At 48.1% G+C, this 25902-nt stretch overlaps 1 protein-coding gene across 2 annotated transcripts in view; it reads right to left on the bottom strand.

Annotated features, from left to right (window-relative positions):
- Positions 1–22715, bottom strand: part of acox1 (acyl-CoA oxidase 1, palmitoyl) — a 54171-nt gene extending 31456 nt beyond the window's left edge. For both annotated transcript variants that reach the window (XM_078225300.1, XM_078225299.1), the window contains exons 1-2: positions 22566–22715; positions 14167–14326 (exon numbers count right to left, since the gene is read on the bottom strand). In XM_078225300.1, coding sequence (XP_078081426.1) covers positions 14167–14326; positions 22566–22674 — 269 coding nt within the window. In that variant the 5' untranslated portion in view covers positions 22675–22715. The remainder of the gene's footprint in view (positions 1–14166; positions 14327–22565) is intronic.
- Positions 22716–25902: the final 3187 nt, after the last annotated feature.

The raw sequence follows: 25902 nt of genomic DNA, 5'->3' as shown, positions 1-25902 counted from the left end.
AAGTTGTTGGAGAGGATTCTTAGAGACAGGATGTATGTGCATTTAGAACGGAACAATCTCATTAGTGACAGACAGCATGGTTTTGTAAGAGGGAGGTCGTGCCTTACAAATTTGGTGGAGTTTTTTGAGGAAGTGACAAAAACGGTTGACGAAGGAAGGGCCGTGGATGTCGTCTATATGGATTTCAGTAGGGCATTTGACAAAGTCCCACATGGCAGGTTGGTTAAGAAGGTTAAGGCTCATGGGATACAAGGAGAACTGGCTTGGCCATAGGAGACAGAGGGTAGTGGTCGTAGGGTCTTTTTCCGGCTGGAGGTCTGTGACCAGTGGTGTTCCGCAGGGCTCTGTACTGGGACCTCTGCTATTTGTGATATATATAAATGATTTGGAAGGTGTAACTGGTGTAATCAGCAAGTTTGCGGATGACACGAAGATGGCTGAAATTGCGGATAGCAAAGAGCATTGTCGGGCAATACAGCAGGATATAGATAGGCTGGAAAATTGGGTGGAGAGGTGGCAGATGGAGTTTAATCCGGATAAATGCGAAGTGATGCATTTTGGAAGAAATAATGTAGGGAGGAGTTATACAATAAATGGCAGAGTCATCAGGAGTATAGAAACACAGAGGGACCTAGGTGTGCAAGTCCACAAATCCTTGAAGGTGGCAACACAGGTGGAGAAGGTGGTGAAAAAGGCACATGGTATGCTTGCCTTTATAGGACGGGGTATAGAGTATAAAAGCTGGAGTCTGATGATGCAACTGTATAGAACGCTGGTTAGGCCACATTTGGAGTACTGCGTCCAGTTCTGGTTGCCGCACTACCAGAAGGACGTGGAGGCGTTAGAGAGTGCAGAGAAGGTTTACCAGGATGTTGCCTGGTATGGAGGGTCTTAGCTATGAGGAGAGATTGGGTAAACTGGGGTTGTTCTCCTTGGAAAGACGAAGAATGAGGGGAGATCTAATAGAGGTGTACAAGACTATGAAGGGGATAGATAGGGTGAATGGTGGGAAGCTTTTTCCCAGATCAGAAGTGACGTTCACGAGGGGTCACGGGCTCAAGGCGAGAGGGGCGAAGTATAACTCAGATATTAGAGGGATGTTTTTGACACAGAGGGTGGTGGGGGCCTGGAATGCGCTGCTAAGTAGGGTGGTGGAGGCAGGCACGCTGACATCGTTTAAGACTTACCTGGATAGTCACATGAGCAGCCTGGGAATGGAGGGATACAAACGATTGGTCTAGTTGGACCAAGGAGCGGCACAGGCTTGGAGGGCCGAAGGGCCTGTTTCCTGTGCTGTACTGTTCTTTGTCCTGGTTAACCTCTCCTCCGCTTATATAAGCGAGATGACTGCATATAATGGTACCTATTTTGTCTGTGGAAACAATGCCTACCCGTGGCGTCCCTGGAATTGGGCAGGATCGTGTTATTTGGCATTTGTGGTGCCCTATATTCACCATTACACTGACTTACGGGACCACCCCGAGATACACCCGCTTAGGGCCATGCAAGCCATTAGTGAGACAGAACGATTCTTCATGGTAGCCTACCCACTTTACGGGACGGCAAAGGCAGCACAGGAACTTATAAGAATGGCCTCGACCCAAGAGAGAATTGCAAATGAGACTAAAGATGGGTTCGAGGAGGTGAGCACAGCCGTCTCCGAAATATCAGCAGAGGTCGTAGCTATTCGGACTGTGGCGTTACAGAAGTGATTGGCACTCGATTATGTGCGAGCCTCCCACGGAGGAACATGTGCTATAGTTGGCTCCGAATGCTGTACGTATATTCCCGATGCTTCGGAGAATATAACTCGCTTGGCAGATCATATTAAATACATGGCGAAAACAATACAGGATGAGGGGAACCAATATCACAATTATAACCCTCCAGGCTGGCTGGGGCAATGGTTCGGGTCGTGGGGTGCATACCTGATGCATGGATTGATTGTATTAATTGTAATTGTAATTACTTGCTGTGTTTGTATGGCATTATTGAATGCTTGCTGTAAAACAATAACAACGCGGATTATGCCGGGTGCAAGTGTACAGACAGAGGGGACAGACCTCCCGACAAAGGAGCTGGGCCCATTCGCCGATAACATGTGGTTCTGAATTGGTCATAGGGCCCTGTTTGGACCCGGCCCAACCAAAAGGGAGGAATGAAGACGGGAATGGGTTAATAAACTTTGTAACACTTAAGCATTGAGTACCGAACTCTGTGATTTTGTAAGAAACACTGCAGAGCTCATGTTTTCATCAGAGCTCAGTGTTTTCATGTCTGTAAAGCCTGTTTACATGTATCCAAACCAGCTAAGAGTGACAGCTGTCCTTGCTGTTCCCAGCTAATTGTGTATCAGGAATGTGGCTAAGCAGACTCCATTTTATGTTCCTTTCTATTATGTACCTTTGTTTAACACGGTGGAGCTGACATGTATGCCTTCTATCATTGTATAACAATAGATACATATATATTCATTATATGCTATTCATCTATATTATTTATACTGATATAAATTGCTATATAGGCTCCTGAGTTTTAGTTAACCTGTCTGTGCAAACTTATAATCTAAACAACCCACAGGAGTCCACATAGAGGCGACAAAACACAGCCTTGAGACGGCCACGAATCGCTGAGACAGCAATAATCGTGGGAAGATGAGGACGTGACCAGGGGTGAAAAATTATGTATAAATGTGTGCTCTTGACCTGTATTCACTGAGAGGTCTGGAGACCGTGTCAGGGATCGGCCTGTGAAAATAAACCACTGTACTTTGACTCAGGTATTATTTTACCTACAACACTTCCTAACAGACATTTGCAAACTTGATGGGTTTTTAAACAATAATTTGGTAGCTTCATGGTCACCATTACCAATGCTTGTTTTTTTTATTCTGGATTTTAAAATTCTCATTCTTATTTTCAAATCTCTTTATGGCCTTGCCCCTCCTGAACTCTGTAATCCCCTCCAGCCACTCAAGCATCGGAGTTATCATTGCTTCTCTAATTCTGGTCTCTTAAGCATCCCCAATTTCAATCGCTCTATCCCCAAGCTTTGGAATACTCTCCTTGTCTCTCCACCTTGCTTTCTTCCTTCAAGACATTCGTTAAACCTCTCCCTTTAACCAAAAGCTTTTGGTTTCCTATCCCAATATCTTATGTGGCTCAGTTTCATATTTTATTTTATAATGCACTTGCAAAGGATCCAGGAATGTTTCTTTACATTAAAGTTGCAACACAGGTTGTTGTTGTTGTTATTCCAGATTTATTTAACAGATTGAATTTAAATTGCCCAGTTGCCACAGTGGGATTTGAACACACGTCTCTGAATCATTAGTCCAGGTCTCTGGATTACTAGTTCATTAGCATAATCTGTAAGAACCATGAACTGCTCTCATCACTGTCACTGTCACAGGAGGCATGCAGTGCTTAAAATCTGCAAGAGCTTTATAAGACCCTCGTCAGACCCCACTTGGAGTACTGTGCTCAGTTCTGGTTGCCTCACTATAGGAAGGATGTGGACAAGATTGAAAGGGTGCAGAGGAGATTTACAAGGATGTTGCCTGGATCGAGTGGCATGCCTTATGAGGATAGGCTGAGGGAGCTCGGTCTTTTCTCCTTGGAGAGACGAAGGATGAGAGGAGACCTAATAGAGGTGTATAAGATGTTGAGAGGCATAGATCGGGTGGACTCTCAGAGGCTTTTTCCCAGGGTGGAAATGTCTGCTACGAGAGGACACAGGTTTAGGGTGCTGGGGGGTAGGTACAGGGGAGATGTTAGGGGTAAGTTCTTCACACAGAGGGTGGTGGGCGAGTGGAATCGGCTGCCGTCAGTGGTGGTGGAGGCGAACTCAATAGGGTCTTTTAAGAGACTCCTGGATGAGTACATGGAGCTTAATAGGATGGAGGGTTATAGGTAGGTCTAGAAGGTAGGGATATGTTCGGCACAACTTGTGGGCCGAAGGGCCTGTTTGTGCTGTAGTTTTTCTATGTTCTTCTAGAAACATGGTTAATAGTCATTTTTAATTCTTTCCCATCAGCCTTAGTAAAAGGTGCTCAGGATGTTGAAATACTCTTTCCTATTCAGAACCCATTAACTCTCCCAAAACCAGTGCAGTCTGAAGGAGATGAAGGAATGTATCAGATTCAGAGTCTAAGAATTATCTGCGTAGACCTTTCACAGCAGAACGTTACCATGGATCGTGTAAGGGGAGGCGGCAAGACGTAAAAACTTAATACTATAAAAGGGTCAAAAACTCCTTATATGCAAGTTAGTTGCCCAAGTTCACCCAGGTCAATAATCCTGGGATCCAAATCGTTGTGCGTGTAAACGGTCATGCGCTTCATCACAAGGTTGCAGATGAAGCCCTTCACCCAACAACCCCGTGCGTTAGAATCATAGAATCCCTACAATGCAGAACACTCCGATCCAAGTCCACAGCAACCAAAGCCAATCTGTGAAGCACTGACATTAATCACATCAGAGCCAAGATTGAGGCTAAAGGTCAGACTCAGGAACGTGTTTCGTTCTGTTCACAGAAATGTCAAGAGACAACAAACCCTGCTGTCAGTTATTTCAGGACCTGTGTCACCTGGAGGGACGCACTTGTAACAAAAATGCCAGGAAAAGCAACATTCTGCATTGAAACAATCAACATCTAATCCTTACACTCACCCCCCCCCATTCTCAGCCTATGAAAGGACACAGTAATGGGACAAGGACACTCAAGAGATGGAATGGCCATGTGAACCACTTTGTTGCATGGTTCTCTCACAGCCATTACAACAGTGATGTATTTTTTAAGATACTTCATTGGCTGCTAAATGCTTTGAGGAAGTTTGGGTATATTGAGATCATGAAAGACATGAAAAATGGGGCGGCACGGTAGCACAGTGGTTAGCACTGCTGCTTCACAGCTCCGGGGACCTGGGTTCGATTCCCGGCTTGGGTCACTGTCTGTGTAGAGTTTGCACATTCTCCTCGTGTCTGCGTGGGTTTCCTCCGGGTGCTCTGGTTTCCTCCCACAGTCCAAAGATGTGCAGGTTAGGTTGATTGGCCAAGTTAAAAATTGCCCCTTAGAGTCCTGAGATGCGTAGGTTAGAGGGATTAGCGGGTAAATATGTGGGGGTATGGCCTGGGTGGGATTGTGGTCGGTGCAGACTCGATGGGCCAAATGGCCTCCTTCTGCACTGTAGGGTTTCTTTAAAAAAAAATGAACGTCTGTCTTTTCTTTCAGCATACAAATGCATTTTATATACAATTTGTTATTCACTCCTTCTTCCACGTGCCCTCTCCAGCACTCTCCCCACTTCTTCCCATTATGTACAACACAGGAACAGGCTGTGTTTATACTCCACACAATCTCCCTTCTAGCCTACCTCATTTCACTTCATCTAAAATCCTGCATTTCCTTTCTCCCTCATTTGCCTGTCTAGATTCTCCTTTACCACACCCTTGGGTTACGGATTCCACATTTTAACCACTCTCTGGGTAAAGACCTTTCTCCCAAGTTCCTCACTGAATTTATTAGTGCCTATCTTCTATTTATGACCCCTAGTTGTAGATTAATCCACATGTGCCAACATGGCCAGCTTGATAAATTTGGCTGTTTTTCCAGCGATAAGGGCTTAACTCAAATGGAAAGGCTTGTTATGCAGGAGGTCAAGGAACTATTGTTTACCGGGTATTGTACACTGAGTACATTGATATTCACTGTAACTATTATATATTAAAAAGTAAAAATTGCACCTAGGATGATGAGGGTAAAATTATAGAACCCAGTATCATGTGATCTGTCTTTAGTACATGAAAAACCTGCCTTTGGAATCTCCATGGCCTCACCCTATCTCTAATCTTTTTTCAGCCCCACAACCCTCTGAAATCTGTGCGTTCCTCAAATTCTTGTTTCTTCTGCATCCCCAATTTTAATTGCTCCCCCACTGGTGGCTGTGTCGTCAGTTGCCTAGGCTCCAAACCCTCCACCTCGCTTTCTTCCTTTGAGACAATCACTCATTAAAATGTGCTGCTTTGATCAAGCTTTTGGTTAAGCCAATATCTCAATGTCATACTTTGTTTTACAATGCTCTTTGGGACCTTTCCTTAGCTTATATTTATTTATATAGCAGCTTTAACATACTGTTGAGTAAGATGAGTAAAAAATATGAACCTATTAAAAATATAAACTGGATGTGTAAACACTAAAATGGAATCAGAAACAATGAGCAGCAAATTCCCCTTATCCAGCTGTGGAACCAGCAATGACAGATGTTTGTCGGGAAATTAATTGGCTCCCCGTGGCGTATCTCGATGGTGGGAGGTGGTCTGCACTTGGCTGGCAGCAGGGCCCTCTGGTCCCACTGCTGTCAATGGGATTTTCCATTGAATCTGCGGGTTGGAACATCCCGCAAGATCCCACCAGCGTGAAGCTGGAAGATCTCACCCAATAGCTCTAAAAGTATATAGGAACTTTATAAAGTTTTCACTCCAAACAATATAAAATCAACCCATAATTCAGCAACACCTCACAGGAAAGAACACAATTATGGCAAAGGGGAGTTCAAATAATGCTCTAATATCAACTGAAGAAAATAGCCAAAGGTTTCAACCTCGCCGCAATCCAGGAATAATCCCATTTAAACCATTCTTGTTTGATATTCCTGTTTCCAATGCACCCTGCTTCAACAGCTCCATCTGACAACAAATTCCACACTCTCTGCATGAATATAATACTGCAACAATGGTTCATTTTCAATATCTCCAGCAAACATCTGCCTTCCTTTTCAGCTTTCCAAAGGGACTGTTCCCTCTTTGACACCCTGGTCAACTCTTCAATCACTCCAACATTCCCTCCCCTTCCACAGCATGGAAGCACAGGAGATTCAACACCTGCCCTTTTACCTCCTCACAGTCCAAAGCCTCCAATATTCCTTCCAGGTGAAACAGTGATTCACTAGTTCTTCTCTCACTGTAGTATACTGTATTAGCTGCTCGTGATGCTGTCTCTGCTACATGGATTCCAAGCGCTGACCATTCAATCTGCAAGTGTGACTCCAATCTTCAGGTCTCCTGTTGTTTTAACTGTCCGATTCTTTACATGTCCCAATACCATCTCCTTTTGGCATCACTGCTTTTGTAATTCAATCTCCCCTGCTTTCCAGAAGACCTCAAAATCATAAATTGATGTGAAGGACAATCCTTGAACTGCAACTGATTTTAGCACCAAGACACAGATAAGACTGAAACTGTAACATCAGGAAAGAAATAAAATCAAAAGATTCCGTTTTGTGATTATGACGAGCAAATGCGTAGTTAGAATGAATTATGTTTCCCAGGACTTGTCCATCTCACTTAAAGCAAAAGAAATGCATTCACTTTGATCTAGTGACCAGTAAATCAAGAAAGGTTATGGGTGGATGTGGTTACTTCACGGAAGAAAATTCTCGGTATATTTGCTCCCATTCAGAAAAAGACAAAAGGGCTTTCTTTATGCTGACCAGCCTCAGGGCCAATTACACCACTATAAAATCCCTGTAGTGAAAGCTGTTCAGTAGAGTATTTTAGCTAGTTTTTAATTTAACCAAAAACCTTTTTCTTAAAGAAATGAGTCACTTGCTATGATGGGCTAATTGTCTGTAAAGTTATTCACCTGCAGTAGATTCAGGCATTGAGATCAACTTGGGCTTTCCACGGCGTTAGATGTGGAAGTGGCCATGAAGATTTCAAGATGGCAATGCTGAGGCAAAGGCAGCAAAAACAAATTGACAAATCAGCGTATCATCAAAACTGACAAAACTGTTCGATAATCCTGCTGTATGACAACACGCGTATCCTCTGTAATTAGAAGTCAAAGTCTAGCTTTGTACTTGTCCTTATGATACTTTGCACTTCAAACTGTTACGTGTTGCAATCTTTAAAATGAGATTAAGCTGTAAAATTGTATGAATCAGACTTGGTTACTTTTACTATGATCAACAATGGTAACTGTTATGGGAATAACTACATTTTCTATTTAAAAATATTGCATTTCTATGGCACCTTTTAACATTATAAAACATCCCAATAGTGCTTCACAGGAATCTAACCAGAGAAAATGATTGACACCGAGTCAAAAGGAGGATACATTCAGTAGCTCAATCAAAACAGTAGGTTTTAAGGAGGAGACAGAGGTAGAGAGGTTTAGGTAGAGAGGTTTAGGTAGAGAGGTTTAGGTAGAGAGGTTTAGGTAGAGAGGTTTAGGTAGAGAGGTTTAGGTAGAGAGGTTTAGGTAGAGAGGTTTAGGTAGAGAGGTTTAGGTAGAGAGGTTTAGGTAGAGAGGTTTAGGTAGAGAGGTTTAGGTAGAGAGGTTTAGGTAGAGAGGTTTAGGTAGAGAGGTTTAGGTAGAGAGGTTTAGGTAGAGAGGTTTAGGTAGAGAGGTTTAGGTAGAGAGGTTTAGGTAGAGAGGTTTAGGTAGAGAGGTTTAGGTAGAGAGGTTTAGGTAGAGAGGTTTAGGTAGAGAGGTTTAGGTAGAGAGGTTTAGGTAGAGAGGTTTAGGTAGAGAGGTTTAGGTAGAGAGGTTTAGGTAGAGAGGTTTAGGTAGAGAGGTTTAGGTAGAGAGGTTTAGGTAGAGAGGTTTAGGTAGAGAGGTTTAGGTAGAGAGGTTTAGGTAGAGAGGTTTAGGTAGAGAGGTTTAGGTAGAGAGGTTTAGGTAGAGAGGTTTAGGTAGAGAGGTTTAGGTAGAGAGGTTTAGGTAGAGAGGTTTAGGTAGAGAGGTTTAGGTAGAGAGGTTTAGGTAGAGAGGTTTAGGTAGAGAGGTTTAGGTAGAGAGGTTTAGGTAGAGAGGTTTAGGTAGAGAGGTTTAGGTAGAGAGGTTTAGGTAGAGAGGTTTAGGTAGAGAGGTTTAGGTAGAGAGGTTTAGGTAGAGAGGTTTAGGTAGAGAGGTTTAGGTAGAGAGGTTTAGGTAGAGAGGTTTAGGTAGAGAGGTTTAGGTAGAGAGGTTTAGGTAGAGAGGTTTAGGTAGAGAGGTTTAGGTAGAGAGGTTTAGGTAGAGAGGTTTAGGTAGAGAGGTTTAGGTAGAGAGGTTTAGGTAGAGAGGTTTAGGTAGAGAGGTTTAGGAGGGGAATTTCACAGAGTTTAGAATCCAGGCAGCTGAAGGCACGTTCGCCAATTATGGAGCAAATAAAAATCAACAATGCAGCAGAGAATTGAAGGAACACAATTCTTGGAGGGTTATAGGGCTCAAGGAGATTGCAGAGTTAGGAGTGGGTGAACCATGGAGAGATTTGAACTCAAGGACAAGGGGCGGGCTTTTTCCACCTCCCACGGCCTGTTTCGCAGAAACGACCCGCCATAGGGCGGCACAATGGGACCTTCTGATCCTGTCGCCGTCAATGTATTTCTAGTTCTCTGCACACTCACTCCCCCCCTCCATCCCACTCACTCCCCCCCCCCCCCCCTCACCCCCTGTGGGTTCACCATCAGAAAGACTGGAGAGTCCTGCCGGTGCGAATGGCTAGAAAATTCCAGCCTGGAACTATAAATGAGGATTTGGTGGAGCCAATGTATGCCAGAGGTCATCCAAACACTTCCAAAAAAGAGTCACAGAAAACGGAATTATTGGTAGACTGCATTTTAAATTACTTGACAAGATCTTTTACGTTTATTTTTTCACAAGGTCAGTAACCAGTTGATAGCAGTTCAAATATTTATATTGCCTTTCAATTAAACTCTTTCAGGTATTGTCACAGCTAACAATTACAATGCTCGTATTTAGTTCAAGGTGATCCTTCCATGATCACCTTGAACTAAAAGAACATGGGTGCGATCTTGCAACCTCGTCCCGCCCAACGTTTGGCGAGGTGGTACGATCAGGTGGCAGGCAAAAAATGGGAAGCCGCCTCTGATTATATCAACCCCAGAAAGGGTGCAAAGCTGATTGAAATATTTCAGACATTTAAATGTTATTAGTAAGTCCAGGACACTATCGTCTGGGCTCACTTTACATTACCTGCTCACCGCTTGTGCTTCTCACAGATTGGTCTCAACCAGTGGGAGACCAGACGTGATGGTCTCCCAACGAAAATACTTAACACACTTGGAGCGCGATGTCACAAAACAGATTCTAAGTTCCGAATGAGTGAGAAAACAGGAGAGACTGGCACTGGTTTTCTTGGTGAGCTGCAACATGCAATCTTTTGACATTTAGTGCAAAAAACGAGCCACAATGCGATTCTTGCCAACGGGGGGTGGGGGAGAAACGGAGCCCGAGCTTCACACTGATCGTCCCCTATGGAGGTCTATCCCCCCCCGCCCCCAACCACCACAACGGACATCATCAATCCCCTCCGTTGATTGCCCCTGAATGCAGAGTATCCCCCCTCCCACAGAGTTCATTCCCTCCCACCCCGATTGCCTCCCCTGTGGCGCTCCCCTTCCCTCCCCACCCCATCCCGTTAATAGTCCACCCCCACTCAGGCCCCAATCCCTTGGCACTCCCTCTGGCATAGAAATGGTGATGAGTGGGTAGTGGCAGGGTGCCAGGCAGGCAGTGCCAGGCTGGCACTGCCCCATGGGCACTGCTCAACCATGCTGCGACCACCCATGGGCTTCAATTGCTTCCGATCCTCCTGGCGGGACCATCACGTCTGGTCTCCCACTGGTTGAGACCAATCTGTGAGAAGCACAAGCGGTGAGCAGGTAATGTAAAGTGAGCCCAGACGATAGTGTCCTGGACTTACTAATAACATTTAAATGTCTGAAATATTTCAATCAGCTTTGCGTCCTTTCTGGGGTTGATATAATCAGAGGCGGTTTCCCATTTTTTACCTGATCGTACCACCTCGCCAAATGTCGGGCGGGACGAGGTTGCAAGATCACACCCATGTTTTAGTTCAAGGTGATCATGGAAGGAAGGGAATGACTAATATAAGGGATGAAAAAACAATGTAGGAATCTGCTGGCCGGAACAAATGTACATGGGAATGGATCTGAGCTAGGATCAGTGAGTTTACTGGACTAACTGGCTCTAGATTTGATGTAATTATCCATGGCGCACACATTAACCCTGACCTGACCTACGACAGGTTCTTTGATCAAGCTGGTTTATGTACGGGAAAAATCAAAAATCAAACAGTGCCATAAACAGCCATCCCATTTATCCAATTTTTGATTCAATCCTTCCTACAACTTGACCAGAGTTTTGGGGAAGGTGGGGGGATGGTTTTGCAAGACCTGCCATTACTAAAGAGCTGAATTAATCATTCTCCCCACAGGAACAACTTTCTCAGCAGCATGTCTTTGTCCTCACATGTCTTCATTCCTCTCGCTGAGCGCTAGTTTATAAAAGATACATGTGGACTGTAGCCAACCTCCATGACTCAGTATAGAACAGAAAACATTGACCTGTTACAGAATATAAGGGTTTTTTAGAATTTAATTAATAATTAACCTAATTAATAATTAAATGTTTTGGAATTGCTAAAATAGCTGTTTTCCTTTTAAAACTCTGGATTTCAAAGCAAAGACCAAAGCACAGGTGTTGCGTTTCTAAGTTATGGCAGGTCGGGCCCCACAACTCATGTATTTAGCATGCTCGATACCAGGAAAACGTGATAGCTGGCTGAGCATATTTATTTATTCGCATCACAAGCAGGCTTACATTAACACTGCAATGAAGTTACTGTGAATATCCTGTGGTCACCACACTCCGACACCTGTTCGGGTTCGAGGGAGAATTTAGCATGGGCAATGCAACTAACCAGCCCGTCTTTCAGACTATGGGAAGAAACCGGAGCACCCAGAGGAAACCCACACAGCCACAGGGAGAATGTCTGTGCGGAGTCTGCACAGTCACCCAAGCCGGGAATCGAACCCAGGTTCCTGGCGCTGTGAGGCAGCAGTGCTAACCAATGTGCCGCCCCTTTACAATTACATTACAATGCCTTCTGCAACTCAAAATATTTCTAAACCAGTAAATTGCACCAAGCCTCATACCTCAAGTTTTGGCCTGGGGATTATGGAACCTCAATCACAAGAGATGGTTTATTCCAATAAACCACTTAATTCCTCAAAGATCAACATATTTGATCTATTTCATATTCTGTTCACACATTAACATACAGCACTCACTGAATCTACAACTGTACAGTGTCATTCAATTCCGCTCATGAAGACTTTGGTTGCAAGAGAAACCTAATAGAATGGTTACAGCACAGGAGGCCACTGAATCCACTCAGGCCCTCTGGAAGATCAATTTGTCTCACCATCTCCCCTTTAAAAGATTTAGTTGCAATGCAGTCTCCCACTGATCAGTTATCAGTGCATAAAAAGAGTTTTGAATTTCACAGAAGACTCGTTTTTTAACCGTTTATTGTTGCAAATGCCAGGTTCTTATTATTAACAGTTTAGTTGGGTCAGGTTTGTTTTAATAACAGGTATTTCATGGCCTCTCCACTTGGATCAGCAGGTGAATTTTAGTCCATACAATTCATGAAGTGTCCCAGCTTACATCCCTGGTCAATGCTGTCAGAAGTGACTGACCCCAGTCAAGAAAGGGACATACAATTGGCATCAGGGCTCGAGGTGGTAAATCTTTTTTTAAAAGTTAATCGACATCCAGCAAGTTCGTGCTGAAAATCTCACAAGCTGTTTTCCCAACACCTGAAATAATTTTTGCAGGACCACTATCGGATTTGAAAATCCAGAGCAGGAAGAGGTTTGGGAACACTGCCTCAGGGGTGTGATCTTCCATTTCATAATACATTTCACTTTTAAAGGACAGTTGTTTTGACACTAACACTATCTTGAGAGACAAGTACTCGCAACAAAGCACTGCATGTACAAGATGGCAGTGCTAGTCCATTGGTAAAATGGAAAGTTGCATAGGATTCTCGGTGGCGAAGGATCGTTCTGCGTAACATAATGGCAGATCTTGGGGAGTATATGAACAGGAGTAAGTCATTCAGTCCCTCGATACATGCAATTCATTGGATGAAAAGTCAAACATTTAGAACAAAGGTGAACAGGAATTTCTTCACTCGGAGGGTTGTGAACATTTGGAATTTTCTACCTGCACTGACTGAAGCTTATAGGGCGTCATGGTGGTACAGTGGTTAGCATCATTGCCTCACAGAGCCAGGGACCCGGGTTCGATTCCAGCCTTGGGTGACTGTCTGTGTAGTGTCTGCATGTTCGCCCCGTGTCTGCGTGGGTTTCCTTCAATTGCTCCGGTTTCCTCCCACACTCCAAAGATGTGTGGGTTAAATGGATTGGTCATGCTAAGTTGCCCCTTAGTGTCAGTGGGAGGCTAACAGTGTAACTAGGCAAGGTTAAGCGAATAGGACCTGGGTGGGATTGTGGTCGGTACAGACCCGATGGGCCAAATGGCCTCTATCTGCACTGTAGGGATTCTATGAATGCTCAAGTCATTGATATGTTCAGGACCAGGATCGATAGATTTTTTTTGGACTCTGAATAAACGGATGTGGGGATAGATTGGCGCAGTTGAGGTCAGATCAGCCATATTAAATTGCAGAGATGGCTTCAGAGACTGTATGGCTCACTCTTGCTTTTATTTTTTATGGCTTCTATTTCAATGCGATTTACCCACCTTAATTCCCTTGATATTCTTACCAAAAATCTATTGATCTCAGACTTATCAGCTGCAATTATCCATTATGGCACTATGGCATTATGGCGTGGGTTTCCTCCGGGTGCTCCGGTTTCCTCCCACAGTCCAAAGATGTGCGGGTTAGATTGATTGGCTATGCTAAAATTGCCCCTTAGTGTCCTGAGATGCGTAAGTTAGAGGGATTAGTGGGTGGATATGGGGGTAGGGCCTGGGTGGGATTGTGGTCGGTGCAGACTCGATGGGCCGAATGGCCTCTTTCTGCACTGTAGGGTTTCTATGATTCTATGATTATCTACACTTCCAGGTTGCCGATACGCACTCTGAGTGCCCCCTGATACTCCTTTTGAATGGTCTAGGTCTAATTCTTTCCTCTCATTCCTGATTCACCAGATCTATCCATATCTAACCACGTGAATATTTTTAACACCTCAAGCAGGTTACTACTTGATCTATACTTAACGGAATACAAGCCAATGATTCCCAAGACCGGGCACTTTCCATAGTAACCTACACATTTGGCATGGAGGCAAGGCTAGGCTTACAAAGTTAACTAACAACGGCACACACCTCTTAAACCACATGATTTCCTCTGGGTTGGAGATGGCATGCTCCCGGATCTTCCTCACCATCAGCGCACTCTTCTTTACCGCCACGTCATAGCGCTCGCTACGGGACAGGAAGTTCAGGTCTTCGTGCTGGAACTCAGGGTCATTGAGCACCAGGGCTTCTAAAATGTAAAGAAATAGAGGTCAGTCCACAAGAGAGCGTTCAATCAGCCCTCCATTATACCCTTCACCAAACACACTTTGTGATGGCCCAGTGTTGAGTTCCGATCACTGAGTCAAGTTCTATAAAGAAGGTAAAAGCAAATTACTGCGGATGCTGAAATCTGAAACAAAAACAGAATCTGCAAATGCTGGAAAATCTCAGCAGGTCTGACAGCACCTGTGGAGAGAGAAACAGAGTTAACGTTGAGTCTGGATCACCCCACTCCACATTCTTGACCAATCCCCAATCTGCTCCCAGTCTACAACTGTTTCTATACCCTGACTGCATTGCTATGACCCAACTCGAATACTCCTCGAATAGTCCAATCAGAGTAGAGGTGCAAAGGGATCCAAGTGTACATATATTCAAATCCTTAAGAGGAACAATGCAGCTTAACATAGCTGAAAAAAGCCATGTTTCTTTTCTAATAAAAAAGGCAAAGGGCTGGGATTCATTTATAGTGGAACAGAATTCAAAGCAGAAATTTTATTTGCTAATATTAGGTAGAATACTGGTTAGACCAGTGGTTAAAGAGTCCCTTTACATTTGGATTAGGAGTCACCCCCTCGAAATCACATCAACTCTTCGGTCAATCAGAGTCTTGTTAAAGGGATGTACTTGTATGAAGTATTGCCAGGGCTGCCCAATATAGGGAACATTCAAGTTTAAAGGTAGTCCAACAGGTTCAGCAACACACCTATCGAATGTTTCACTGAGACACCTCCCTGCTCTTGCTGGAGTAAGGCTACCACCTGCTGGGGTCTTTTCTAGGTGTAACCCTTCACCACCCACTTACTCAATATGCAGCTTCTGAATGCTTCACACTTTCTCCCCCCCCTCTCTGCTGTTGAATGGCCTATGTTAGAATATTACCGATCCACTGCCTGGTGTTACAGCATTCCTGTCCTCAGGACACTAGTTTTAACTGGCATCACGCCTTTAGTCACTATCATACTTCGTGAACAAAGCTCAGCTTAATCTTCACTCCAGACCTCTGAACAAGGCTTATGTGGCTGCTCCTACGTCCCTGCCCCTTCCCCAGGCCTGCAAATTCATTCCCAGTCTCTCAGGGGGTTTCTTGTCTCCTCTTCAGGACTCTCAATCAATCTAGAACCTCACCAGGCTGGTTAGGTGCCCATTTCTCCATTTCCAGAGCTGCTTTGAGTCCACTGCCCGCCTGAACTCCCCAAATCCCCACCCTTAGCTGCTCGATCGGATGAAGGAAATGAATACCCGGCTATGTGTGCCACTGCAGCAACCCATCTCAACCACTTTATTTCACACATCTCCGGGAAATGTTGACAAGCCTCAGCTTGAGAACCGCTGAGGTAACTACACCTAGGAGTACGCGGTTCTGGTCCCCATAACACAAATTAGAATCTGGGAGGTCCTGAAACAGGCGCAAAAATAATTTGCTAGAATAAACTGAGAAGGTTCTAATGGTCAGGAAAAGCTAAACAGGCTGGGGGCTGATGTATACAAGGTATTTCCATTAACGGGGTGTCCAAAACTGGGACCATAAATAAGATAGTTACTAATAAACTCCATAAGGAATTCACAAGAAACTTCTTTACCCAGAGACTGGTTAAATGTGGAACTTGTTACCACATGGAGTGGTTGAGGTGATTAACACACAAGTATTTAAGGGGATGTCAAATAAATGTGAGAAAGAGCTGGAAGGATAAGTTAATGGGGCATGATGAAGGTGAAAACTGACTCATGTGGAGAATAAATACCAGAGGTTAAACATTGGTTCAAGCGACCTGTTTCTGACTTGTGTTCAGTCCCTTTTTATTCTTAACCATCCCTGCCCCAACTCCTAATAAAGTGGAACATGTGACAGTACGCAGGAGATAGGGATTTCTAAAATCAAAAATGGGGAAAAGAGAGGAGAAAATCTGGAGAGTTGCTGATGAAATGTTCTCCAAAGTGTTGCTGAACTCCTCGTGGATCAGCATCTCAACTTCACCTCCCATCCCCCACCGCCTTTGACCTCCAACACCCACCACAAGCTCCAGGGACACCAGCTCACCTCTGTTTTTGGGACAGCTCTCTTGCCCGAGCACTTACTGTACAAAGTTCAGCCTTTAGCCATCCCTGCAGTTTCTTCTAAACAGCAGACACGAGGTGACTGCAGATTGACCCCTCAGGCATGCAGGGAAAATGAAGCAAGGCTCGTTGGTATTTTGAATGCAAATGCTTCCCGAACAATAAATGGGAATGAATACAGTTTGCCTTTGCACCTTTCAACCGGGAGAGAGGATCCACTGTGTAATTCTAGCCTCTACTGCTTTCACCATAGACCCCCCGGTTCTGTGGACCTCTCCCCTGCCTTTGTATCACGGCTACTTTCACACTTTTGTTCTTCTACTATCCTCCACCGAGAAGATCTTATATAACAGTTTCCCTGCATCACTATAAGTTATTCACAAGTCACGGCCCTTCAACACCATTTTTTTTTGTTCAACCCAACTCCAAGTGTTCCTGTCTCGGTTCTGTGGAAGGGCCTGAACTCAGACTCAGTGGGTCTCCTAGACAGAAGTCCTGCTCACAGGAACCCGAGCTTAACACCTAGTCTAGCAGTACATACAACAACATGTGTTTATGCACTGTCTTTAAAGTAAAATATACCAAGCAAAGTTATAAAGCAGAATCTGACACCAAGCCACAAAAGACCACAGCAGAGCAGATGGTCAAAGACTCGTACTGCAGGAACGCTGCACTCTGAGGATGTTCAACATAGATCCTGCCTGCTTCCTCAGGTGGACTGAAAGATCCCAAGAGCAGGAAATATTATGTTCTTGCCGGAGCAGCATTTATTGCCCTTCCTTAACTGTCTTGAGGTGGTGGTGAACTGCCTTCTTGAACCGCTGCAGTCCCTGAGATATAGGTACACCCACAGAGCTGTTAGAGAGGGAAATCCAGGATTTTGACCCAGTTACAGTGAAGGAATGGAGATATATTTCCAAGTCAGGATGGTGAGCGACTTGGAGGGGAACCTCAAGGTGGTGGTGTTCCCAGCTATCATCTGCTCACGTCTTTCTAGATGGTATTGGTTATGGGTTTGGAAGGTGCCACCTAAGGAACCTTGGTGAGTTCCTGCACTGCATCTGTAGATGGCATACACTGCTGCCACTGTTCATCAGGGTGGAGGGAGTGAATGTTTGTGTACGGGGTACCAATCGAGCAGTCTGCTTTGTTCTAGATGCTTTTGAGCTGCTGGAGTGGTGTAGGGGCCACACTCATCCAGTCAAGTGGAGAGTATTCCATCACACAGGCTTTAGGGAGTCAGGAGGTGAGTTACTCACCACAGAATTCCTAGTCTCTGACCTGTTCTGGTATTTATATGGCTAGCCCAGTTCAGTTTTTGGTCAATGGTAACCCCCAGGATGTTGATAGTGGGGGATTCAACGATGGTAATAGAAACATAGAAACATGTAATGCTGCGGAATGTCACGGGGAGGTGGTTAGATTCTCTCTTGTTGAAGATGGTCATTGCCTGGCATTTGCGTAACATGAATGTTACTTGCCACTTATCAGCCCAAGCCTGGGTATTATCCTGCACCTGGACACAGACTGCTTCAGTATCTGAAAGGTCAGAAACAGTGCTGATTTTACAACAATTAACAACATGGTCAACATTAAACTTTTAATTCCAGCATTACCCTGGGCCTCTGGATTACTTGTCCAGCAACAATACCACTGCACCACCACCTCCCTGCTGCATTTTCAGACAAGAAAGGTTTTCTGAAAGGAATACTGGGAAGTCGATATCAAAACAGAAAATGCTAGAAGCACACCAGCATCCCACAAACATGTCTGAAACGTTGATGTGCTTTTTCCTTTGTTCAGAAGCCGTTGGTATACTTTTACCGTCACATACAGTGAGGTGTATTATTCCAAACCTTCCTACTTTTTGTAAGGTGCTTTGTGTACTGTTTGACTCACTGTGTGTTTTCTCAGGAGAGGCAAGATCTGAATGTATAACTTCTGTCCTAGTTTTCAAAAGATTGGAGAGGTCAAATTACAAAAGTGTAATCAGAGAAAGCTTTCATTCAAAACATTAACTCAAGTAGTTTGAAACCAATTGGTGTAGAGCAAGAAACCTTTGAAGTAGTCTTCCTTGTGCTACATACACTGTGAAGCAGATTCAGAATTAGATGCTTTCAGAATAGTGCAAGCGATTGAAGGCTGACCTGATCGAGATATTTAAAATGCTAAAGGGATTCAGTAGGGTAGAAAGGCAGAAGCTATTTCCTCAGGTGGGGGAAATCTGGAACAAGGAGACAGAATAAAATTAGGGGCTGCATGTCTATCGAGTCACAGAAAAGAGCACCAGCCTGTTCAATCTTCCCTGATAACGATAACATCTCAATTCCAGTATCAACCTTGCATGTTTACCAGGGCCTCTATATTTGTCCTGTAATAGAGACACCAAAACTCAGTTCAGTACTCTGTGGTCTAATCAAGGTTCAATACAGTGTAATTATATAGTCATAAGCAACAGAATACATCACTTCATATACAACTGTGTCCCTCTGATGATGATGCCAGACTTCCAGCAGTCCTCAGGCTAGTTATCTCCAACCATTCTTCTCAAGTATCCATTACATTTAAAGATGAATTGAGATTTTGCAGACAATGTGTAGGAGTGTACTTCAACAATCGAGTGTGTAGTGGGAGGGGAGGCACTGGCTGCGTGCCAGAACAGAAATACTCAATGAGGCAAAAGAGAACACATACAGAATCGCAGGCAGTAAAGATTTCAGAGTTTCTTTCAGTGTAGATGTATGAAGTTGCTCCGAAATACCGATATTCATTCAGGCTGGTTCTTCCACCAGAGCCCCCTCCCAAGCAGAGAGATCCTGTACATAAAAGGATGACCTGGTCATTTATTTCAGAGCAAATTGGCTGTCACGCTTTCAGTATTACACGAGGGATTAGAAGCACTTCAGGGCATCTTTAACGAAGTTACGTCCATGAAAGCTCTTTGTGAAGTTATACAAGGGCTTGAATATAGTAAGTGACAGCTCAGAGGTGTAACTGCTGACCTTGGTACTCTGGTTTTGGAGGAAGGAGAAAATGAGTGTCCAGAGTATCAGGGGAAGACCAGACTTCACATCAATTGTCAAGATAAAGTCATGCAGTCACTTGCCTGATGCACTGTTGTGTAATGTTGGAGGAAAAAGGGGAAATTGCAGACTTCAGTCACCCAGACAGTTACTCCGATTCAAACAATCTTCTATGTTAACCCCAAAATCACAACACTCTCATCCTGCTTGTGCATCATCCACCCTCCCCCTCCCCAAGCCTTGCCCCACATAACAACCCCCCCATCCTTCCCTCAGACACTCTCCTCCTCCCTCCCACCCACCCCTCCTCCCTCCCCCCAACCCACTCCCACCCCCCCTCCCCACTCCCCCGCACCCCTACCCTCCTCCCCCCAACCCCAACCCTTCCCCCCTACCCCAACCCTACCCCCACCCCTACCCTACCCCCACCCCTGCCCTCCTCCCCCCCAACCCTTCCCCTTCCCCCAACCCTTCCTCCACCCCCCCCACCCCCACCACCCCACCCCCTCCCCCCCACCAGCCCACCCCTACCCCCCACCCCTACCCCACCACCCCTATCCCCCACCCCCACCCCTCCCCTCCTCCCCCCCAACCCTTCCCCTTCCCCCAACCCTTCCTCCACCCCCCCCACCCCTACCCCCACCCCCACCACCCCACCCCCTCCCCCCCACCAGCCCACCCCTACCCCCCACCCCTACCCCACCACCCCTATCCCCCCCACCAGCCCACCCCTACCCCCCACCCCTACCCCACCACCCCTATCCCCCACCCCCACCCCTCCCCCCCCCCACCCCTCCCCCCCCCTCCTCCCCACCTCCCCCCCAACCCTCCCCACCTCCCCCCCAACCCTCCCCACCTCCCCCCCAACCCTCCCCCTCCCCCCCAACCCTCCCCTCCCCCTCCCCCCCACCTCCCCCCTCCCCTCCCCTCCCCCCCACCTCCCCCCCCACCCCTCCCCCCCCACCCCTCCCCCCTCCCCTCCCCTCCCCCCCACCTCCCCCCCACCCATCCCTCCCGCCCACCCATCCCCACCCCTCCCACCCCACCCCTCTCCCCCCCCCACCCCACCCCTCCCACTCCCCCCCCACCCACCCCCCTCCCCCCCTCCCCACCCCACCCCTCCCACTCCCCCCCCACCCCTCCCACTCCCCCCCCCCACCCACCCCCCTCGCCCCCCCACCCACCCCCCTCCCCCCCTCCCCACCCCACCCCCCTCGCCCCCCCACCCACCCCCCTCCCCCCCTCCCCACCCCACCCCCCTCCCCCCCTCCCCACCCCACCCCTCCCACTCCCCCCCCCCCCCCACCCACCACCCTCCCCCCCCCACCACCCTCTCCCCCCCCACCCTCCCCTCCCCCCTCCCCCCCACCCTCCCCACCCCCCTCCCACCCTCCTCCCCCCCGCCCGCCCACCCCCACCCCTCTCCCCCCCGCCCGCCCACCCCCACCCCTCTCCCCCCCGCCCCCCCACCCCTCTCCCCCCCGCCCCCCCACCCCTCTCCCCCCCGCCCCCCCACCCCTCCCCCCCCGCCCCCCCCACCCCCCTCCCCCCCGCCCCCCCCTCCCCACCCCTACCCCCCACCCACCCCCCTCCCCCCCGCCCCCCCCTCCCCACCCCTACCCCCCCACCCACCCCCCCTCCCCACCCCTACCCCCCACCCACCCCCCTCCCCACCACCCCCCCACCCCCCTCCCCACACCCCCACCCACCCCTACCCCCCCACCCACCCCTACCCCCCCACCCATCTCTACCCCCTCCCCACCCACCCCTACCCCACCCCAACCCCCCACTCACCCCAACCCCCCACTCACCCCAACCCCCCACTCACCCCTACCACCTCCCCACCCACCCCTACCCCACCCCACCCACCCCTACCCCACGCCAACCCCCCACTCGCTCCCCACACCCCCCCACCCCACCCCCCACCACCCCACCCCCCCACCCACACCACCCCCACCCCCCCCCCCACCACCACCACCCCCCCCACCCCCCCCCCCCCACCCCCCCCCCCACCCCCCCCCCCACCCCCCACCCCCCCCACCCCCCACCCCCCCCACCCCCCACCCCCCCACCCCACCCCCCCCACCCCCCCCCCCCCCCCCCCCCCCCCCCCCCCCCCCCCCCCCCCCCCCCCCCCCCCACCCCCCCCCCCCACCCCCCCCCCACCACCCCCCCCCCCCACCACCCCCACCCCCCCCCCACCCCCCCCCCACCACCACCCCCCCCCCCCCACCCCCCCCCCCCCACCCCCCACCACCACCCTGCTAATCCCCCTGACACTAAGGGTCAATGTAGCATGGCCAATCAATTTAATCCACACATTTTCAGACTGTGGGAGGAAACCGGAGCACCTGGAGGAAACCCACGCAGGCGGGGAGAGAATGTACAGACTCCGCACACACAAGGACCCAAGCCAGGAATTGAACCTGGGTCCGTGGTGCTGTGAGGGAGCAGTGCTAACCATTCTGCCACTCAGTGCCGTGTGCTCCAGTTTCCTCTCTCAGTCCGAAAGACGAGCTGGTTGGGTGCATCGGCTATGCTAAATTCTCCCTCAGTGTAACCCGAACAGGTGCCGGAGTGTGGCGACTGGGGGATTTTCACAGTAACTTCGTTGCAGTGTTAATGTAAACCTCCTTGTGACAATAATAAATGAACTTCAAACTGATAAACCCAGGCTCCCTTTCCCACCGCCACAACCCCAGAATTCCCAACCCACTCACCCGGAGGCCCCTTCCCCAGCCTTTGCCCCCTGGCACCACAGACTCCCCTCCCCACTGCCCAACGAGTGCTTCACTGCCAGCGTCTACCCCAACCTGCCACCAGGACCCCACAGCCTGGGGGGGGGGGGGGAGGCATCTCTGAGCTTCCCCCCCGCCCCCCAATCCCCTCTCCCCACAAACACCTTCACTGCCAGTGTCTACCCCAGTCTGCCACCAGGATCCCGCATTCTCCCTGACAAGGGATTTCTACCCCCTCCATCCCCCTCCTCCCCCAGCCCCCCTCCAGCTGTCTCCCCCACACTGCAGCCAAGACCCTGCAGCCTGACAGGGGATTTCGACCCCCATCACTCCCCCGGATCGCCCCCCGCCCCGGAATCTCGCCTCTCCCCCCCCCCCGGGCTCTCACCGATCTCCCGCCGCCGCCGGGTTTTCTCGGCTCCTCCATCCAGGATGTGTGTCAGGGCCTCGGTGTGGAAAGATGCCGACTCCCGCTCTTTGCGCAGATCGGGGTTCATGGCGCCGGCAGCGAGACTGAGAGCAGAATCCAGGCCGCGGAGCCCAGGGACAGCTTAAAGCGGCAATGTCCAAGTCCCACAGGGTGGGGACCACAGGAGGCTTAAAGCGGCAATGTCCAACTCCCACAGGGTGGGGGGCCCTGGTAGAGCAACAGAGAGGTTTAGACAGGGAATTCCAAAGCTGAGGACCAAGGTAGGACTTTTGAATGGACCTACCTGACATTAAGTTGATCTTTCTCTACACCCTAGATATGACAGTAACACTACATTCTGCACTCTCTCCTTTCCTTCTCTACGAACAGTATGCCTTGTCTGCATAGCGCGCAAGAAACTACTTTTCACTGTATACTAATACATGTTGTGGAGATGCCAGCGTTGGACTGAGGTAAACACAGTAAGAAGTTTAACAACACCAGGTTAAAGTCCAACAGGTTTATTTGGTAGCAAAAGCCACTAGCTTTCGGAGCCTTAAGCCCCTTCTTCAGGTGAGTGGGAATTCTGTTCACAAACAGGACATATAAAGACACAAACTCAATTTACAGAATAATGGTTGGAATGCGAACACTTACAGCTAATCATTTAAAACAGGAATTTAGGGAACTGGGCTGGAAGCTGAGAGCCAAGACAAAACATGTGGTCATCTCTAGTACGTTGCCGGTGCCACGTGATAGCGAGTTGAGGAACAGGGAGAGAGTGCAGTTAAACAAGTGGTTGCAGGGATGGTGTAGGAGGGAGGGTTTCAGCTACGTGGATAATTGGAACACATTCTGGGGAAGGTGGGACCTGTACAAACAGGACGGGGTGCATCTGAACCAGAGGGGCACCAATATCCTGGGAGGGAAATTTGCTACGGCTCTTCAGGGGGGTTTAAACTAATTTGTCAGGGGAGTGGGAAAAGGAGTTGTAGTCCGGAAGTCAGTGTTGAGGGTAGTGAGGTATTGGGGAAGGTATCAGGGTCAAGGGTGGGTACCAGTCGACAGGAAGGTGGGTTGAAGTGTGTCTACTTTAATGCAAGGAGCATCCGGAACAAGGTAGATGAACTTGGGGCGTGGATTGGTACTTGGGACAACGATGTTGTGGCCATTACGGAGACATGGGTAGAACAAGGACAGGAATGGTTGTTGGACGTTCCGGGGTATAGATGTTTCAGTAAGTGTAGGGAAGCTGGTAAAAGAGGTGGAGGAGTAGCATTGTTAATCAAGGATCGTTTAACGGCTGCGGAAAGGCACTTCGAGGGGGATCTGCATACTGAGGTAATATGGGCTGAGGTTAGAAATAGGAAAGGAGCGGTCACGTTGTTAGGAGTTTACTATAGGCCCCCAAATAGTAATAGAGATGTGGAGGAAGAAATTGCTAAGCAGATTATGGATAGGTGTGGGGGTCACAGGGTAGTTGTCATGGGGGACTTTAACTTTCCAAATATTGATTGGAACCTTTGTAGGTCGAATAGTTCAGATGGGGCAGTTTTTGTGCAGTGTGTGCAGGAGGGTTTCCTGACACAATATGTGGATAGGCTGACAAGAGGTGGGGCCACATTGGATTTGGTACTGGGAAATGAACCGGGCCAAGTGTTAGATTTGGTTGTGGGAGAGCACTTTGGAGATAGTGACCACAATTCGGTGTCTTTTGTTATTGCAATGGAGAGGGAGAGGGCCGTACGGCAGGGCAAGTTTATAATTGTGGGAGAGGTAATTATGATGCGATTAGGCAAGAATTAGGGGGCATAAGATGGGAACAGAAACTGTCAGAGAAAGGCACTAATGAAAAGATCCAAAGATCCAAGATGGTGCCAGAGGACTGGAGAGTGGCAAATGTTGTTCCTCTGTTTAAGAAAGGGAATAGAAATGACCCTGGTAATTATAGGCCGGTTAGTCTTACTTCGGTGGTTGGTAAGTTGATGGAAAAGGTCCTTCGGGATGGGATTTACGACCAGTCCAAAAATGTGCGGGTTAGGTTGATTGGCCAGGTTAAAAATTGCCCCTTAGAGTCCTGAGATGCGTAGGTTAGCGGGATTAGCAGGTAAATATGTGGGGGTAGGGCCTGGGTGGGAATGTGGTCGGTGCAGACTCGATGGGCCGAATGGCCTCCTTCTGCACTGTAGGGTTTCTATGATTTCTTTGATTTCTTCTATGAAAAGTGGAACTTTTTCAAGGAACAAATACTGTGTCCTTGATAGGTATGTCCCTGTCAGGCAGGGAGGAAATGACCGAGTGAGGGAACCATGGTTCACAAAAGAGGTGGAATGTTTTGCAAAAAGGAAGAGGGAAGCTTATGTAGGGATGAGGAAACAAGGTTCAGATGGCTCGATTGAGGGTTACAAGTTAGCAAGGAATGAGCTGAAAAAGGGGCTTAGGAGGGGGCATGAGAAGTCCTTGGCGGGTTGGATCAAGGAAAACCCCAAGGCTTTTTACTCTTATGTGAGGAATAAAAGAATGACCAGGGTGAGGTTAGGGCCGGTCAAGGACAGCAATGGGAACTTGTGTATGGAGTCAGTAGAGATAGGAGAGGTGATGAATGAATACTTTTCTTCAGTGTTCACCAAGGAGAGGGGCCATGTTTTTGAGGAAGAGAAGGTGTTACAGGCTAATAGGCTGGAGGAAGTAGATGTTCGGAGGGAGGATGTACTAGCAGTTTTGAATAAACTGAAGGTCGATAAGTCCCCTGGGCCTGATGAAATATATCCTAGGATTCTTTGAGAGGCAAGGGATGAGATTGCAGAGCCTTTGGCTTTGACCTTTGGATCCTCACTGTCCACGGGGATGGTGCCAGAGGACTGGAGAATGGCGAATGTTGTTCCTCTGTTTAAGAAAGGGAATAGAAATGACCCTGGTAATTATAGGCCGGTTAGTCTTACTTCGGTGGTTGGTAAGTTGATGGAAAAGGTCCTTAGGGATGGGATTTACGACCATTTAGAAAGATGCGGATTAATCCGGGATATTCAGCACGGATTCATGAAGGGCAAGTCGTGCCTCACAAATTTGATAGAATTTTTTGAGGAGGTAACTCAGTGTGTTGATGAAGGTAGGGCAGTTGATGTCATATACATGGATTTTAGTAAGGCGTTCGATAAGATCCCGCATGGTCGGCTTATGATGAAAGTAAGGAGGTGTGGGATAGTGGGAAAGTTGGCCAATTGGATAGGTAACTGGCTATCTGATCGAAGACAGAGGGTGGTGGTAGATGGGAAATTTTCGGACTGGAGGCAGGTTGCTAGCGGAGTGCCACAGG

This window comes from Mustelus asterias, chromosome 12, assembly GCF_964213995.1.
Source record: "Mustelus asterias chromosome 12, sMusAst1.hap1.1, whole genome shotgun sequence".
NCBI lineage: Eukaryota > Metazoa > Chordata > Chondrichthyes > Carcharhiniformes > Triakidae > Mustelus > Mustelus asterias.
This window is presented reverse-complemented; position numbering and strand designations above follow the sequence as displayed.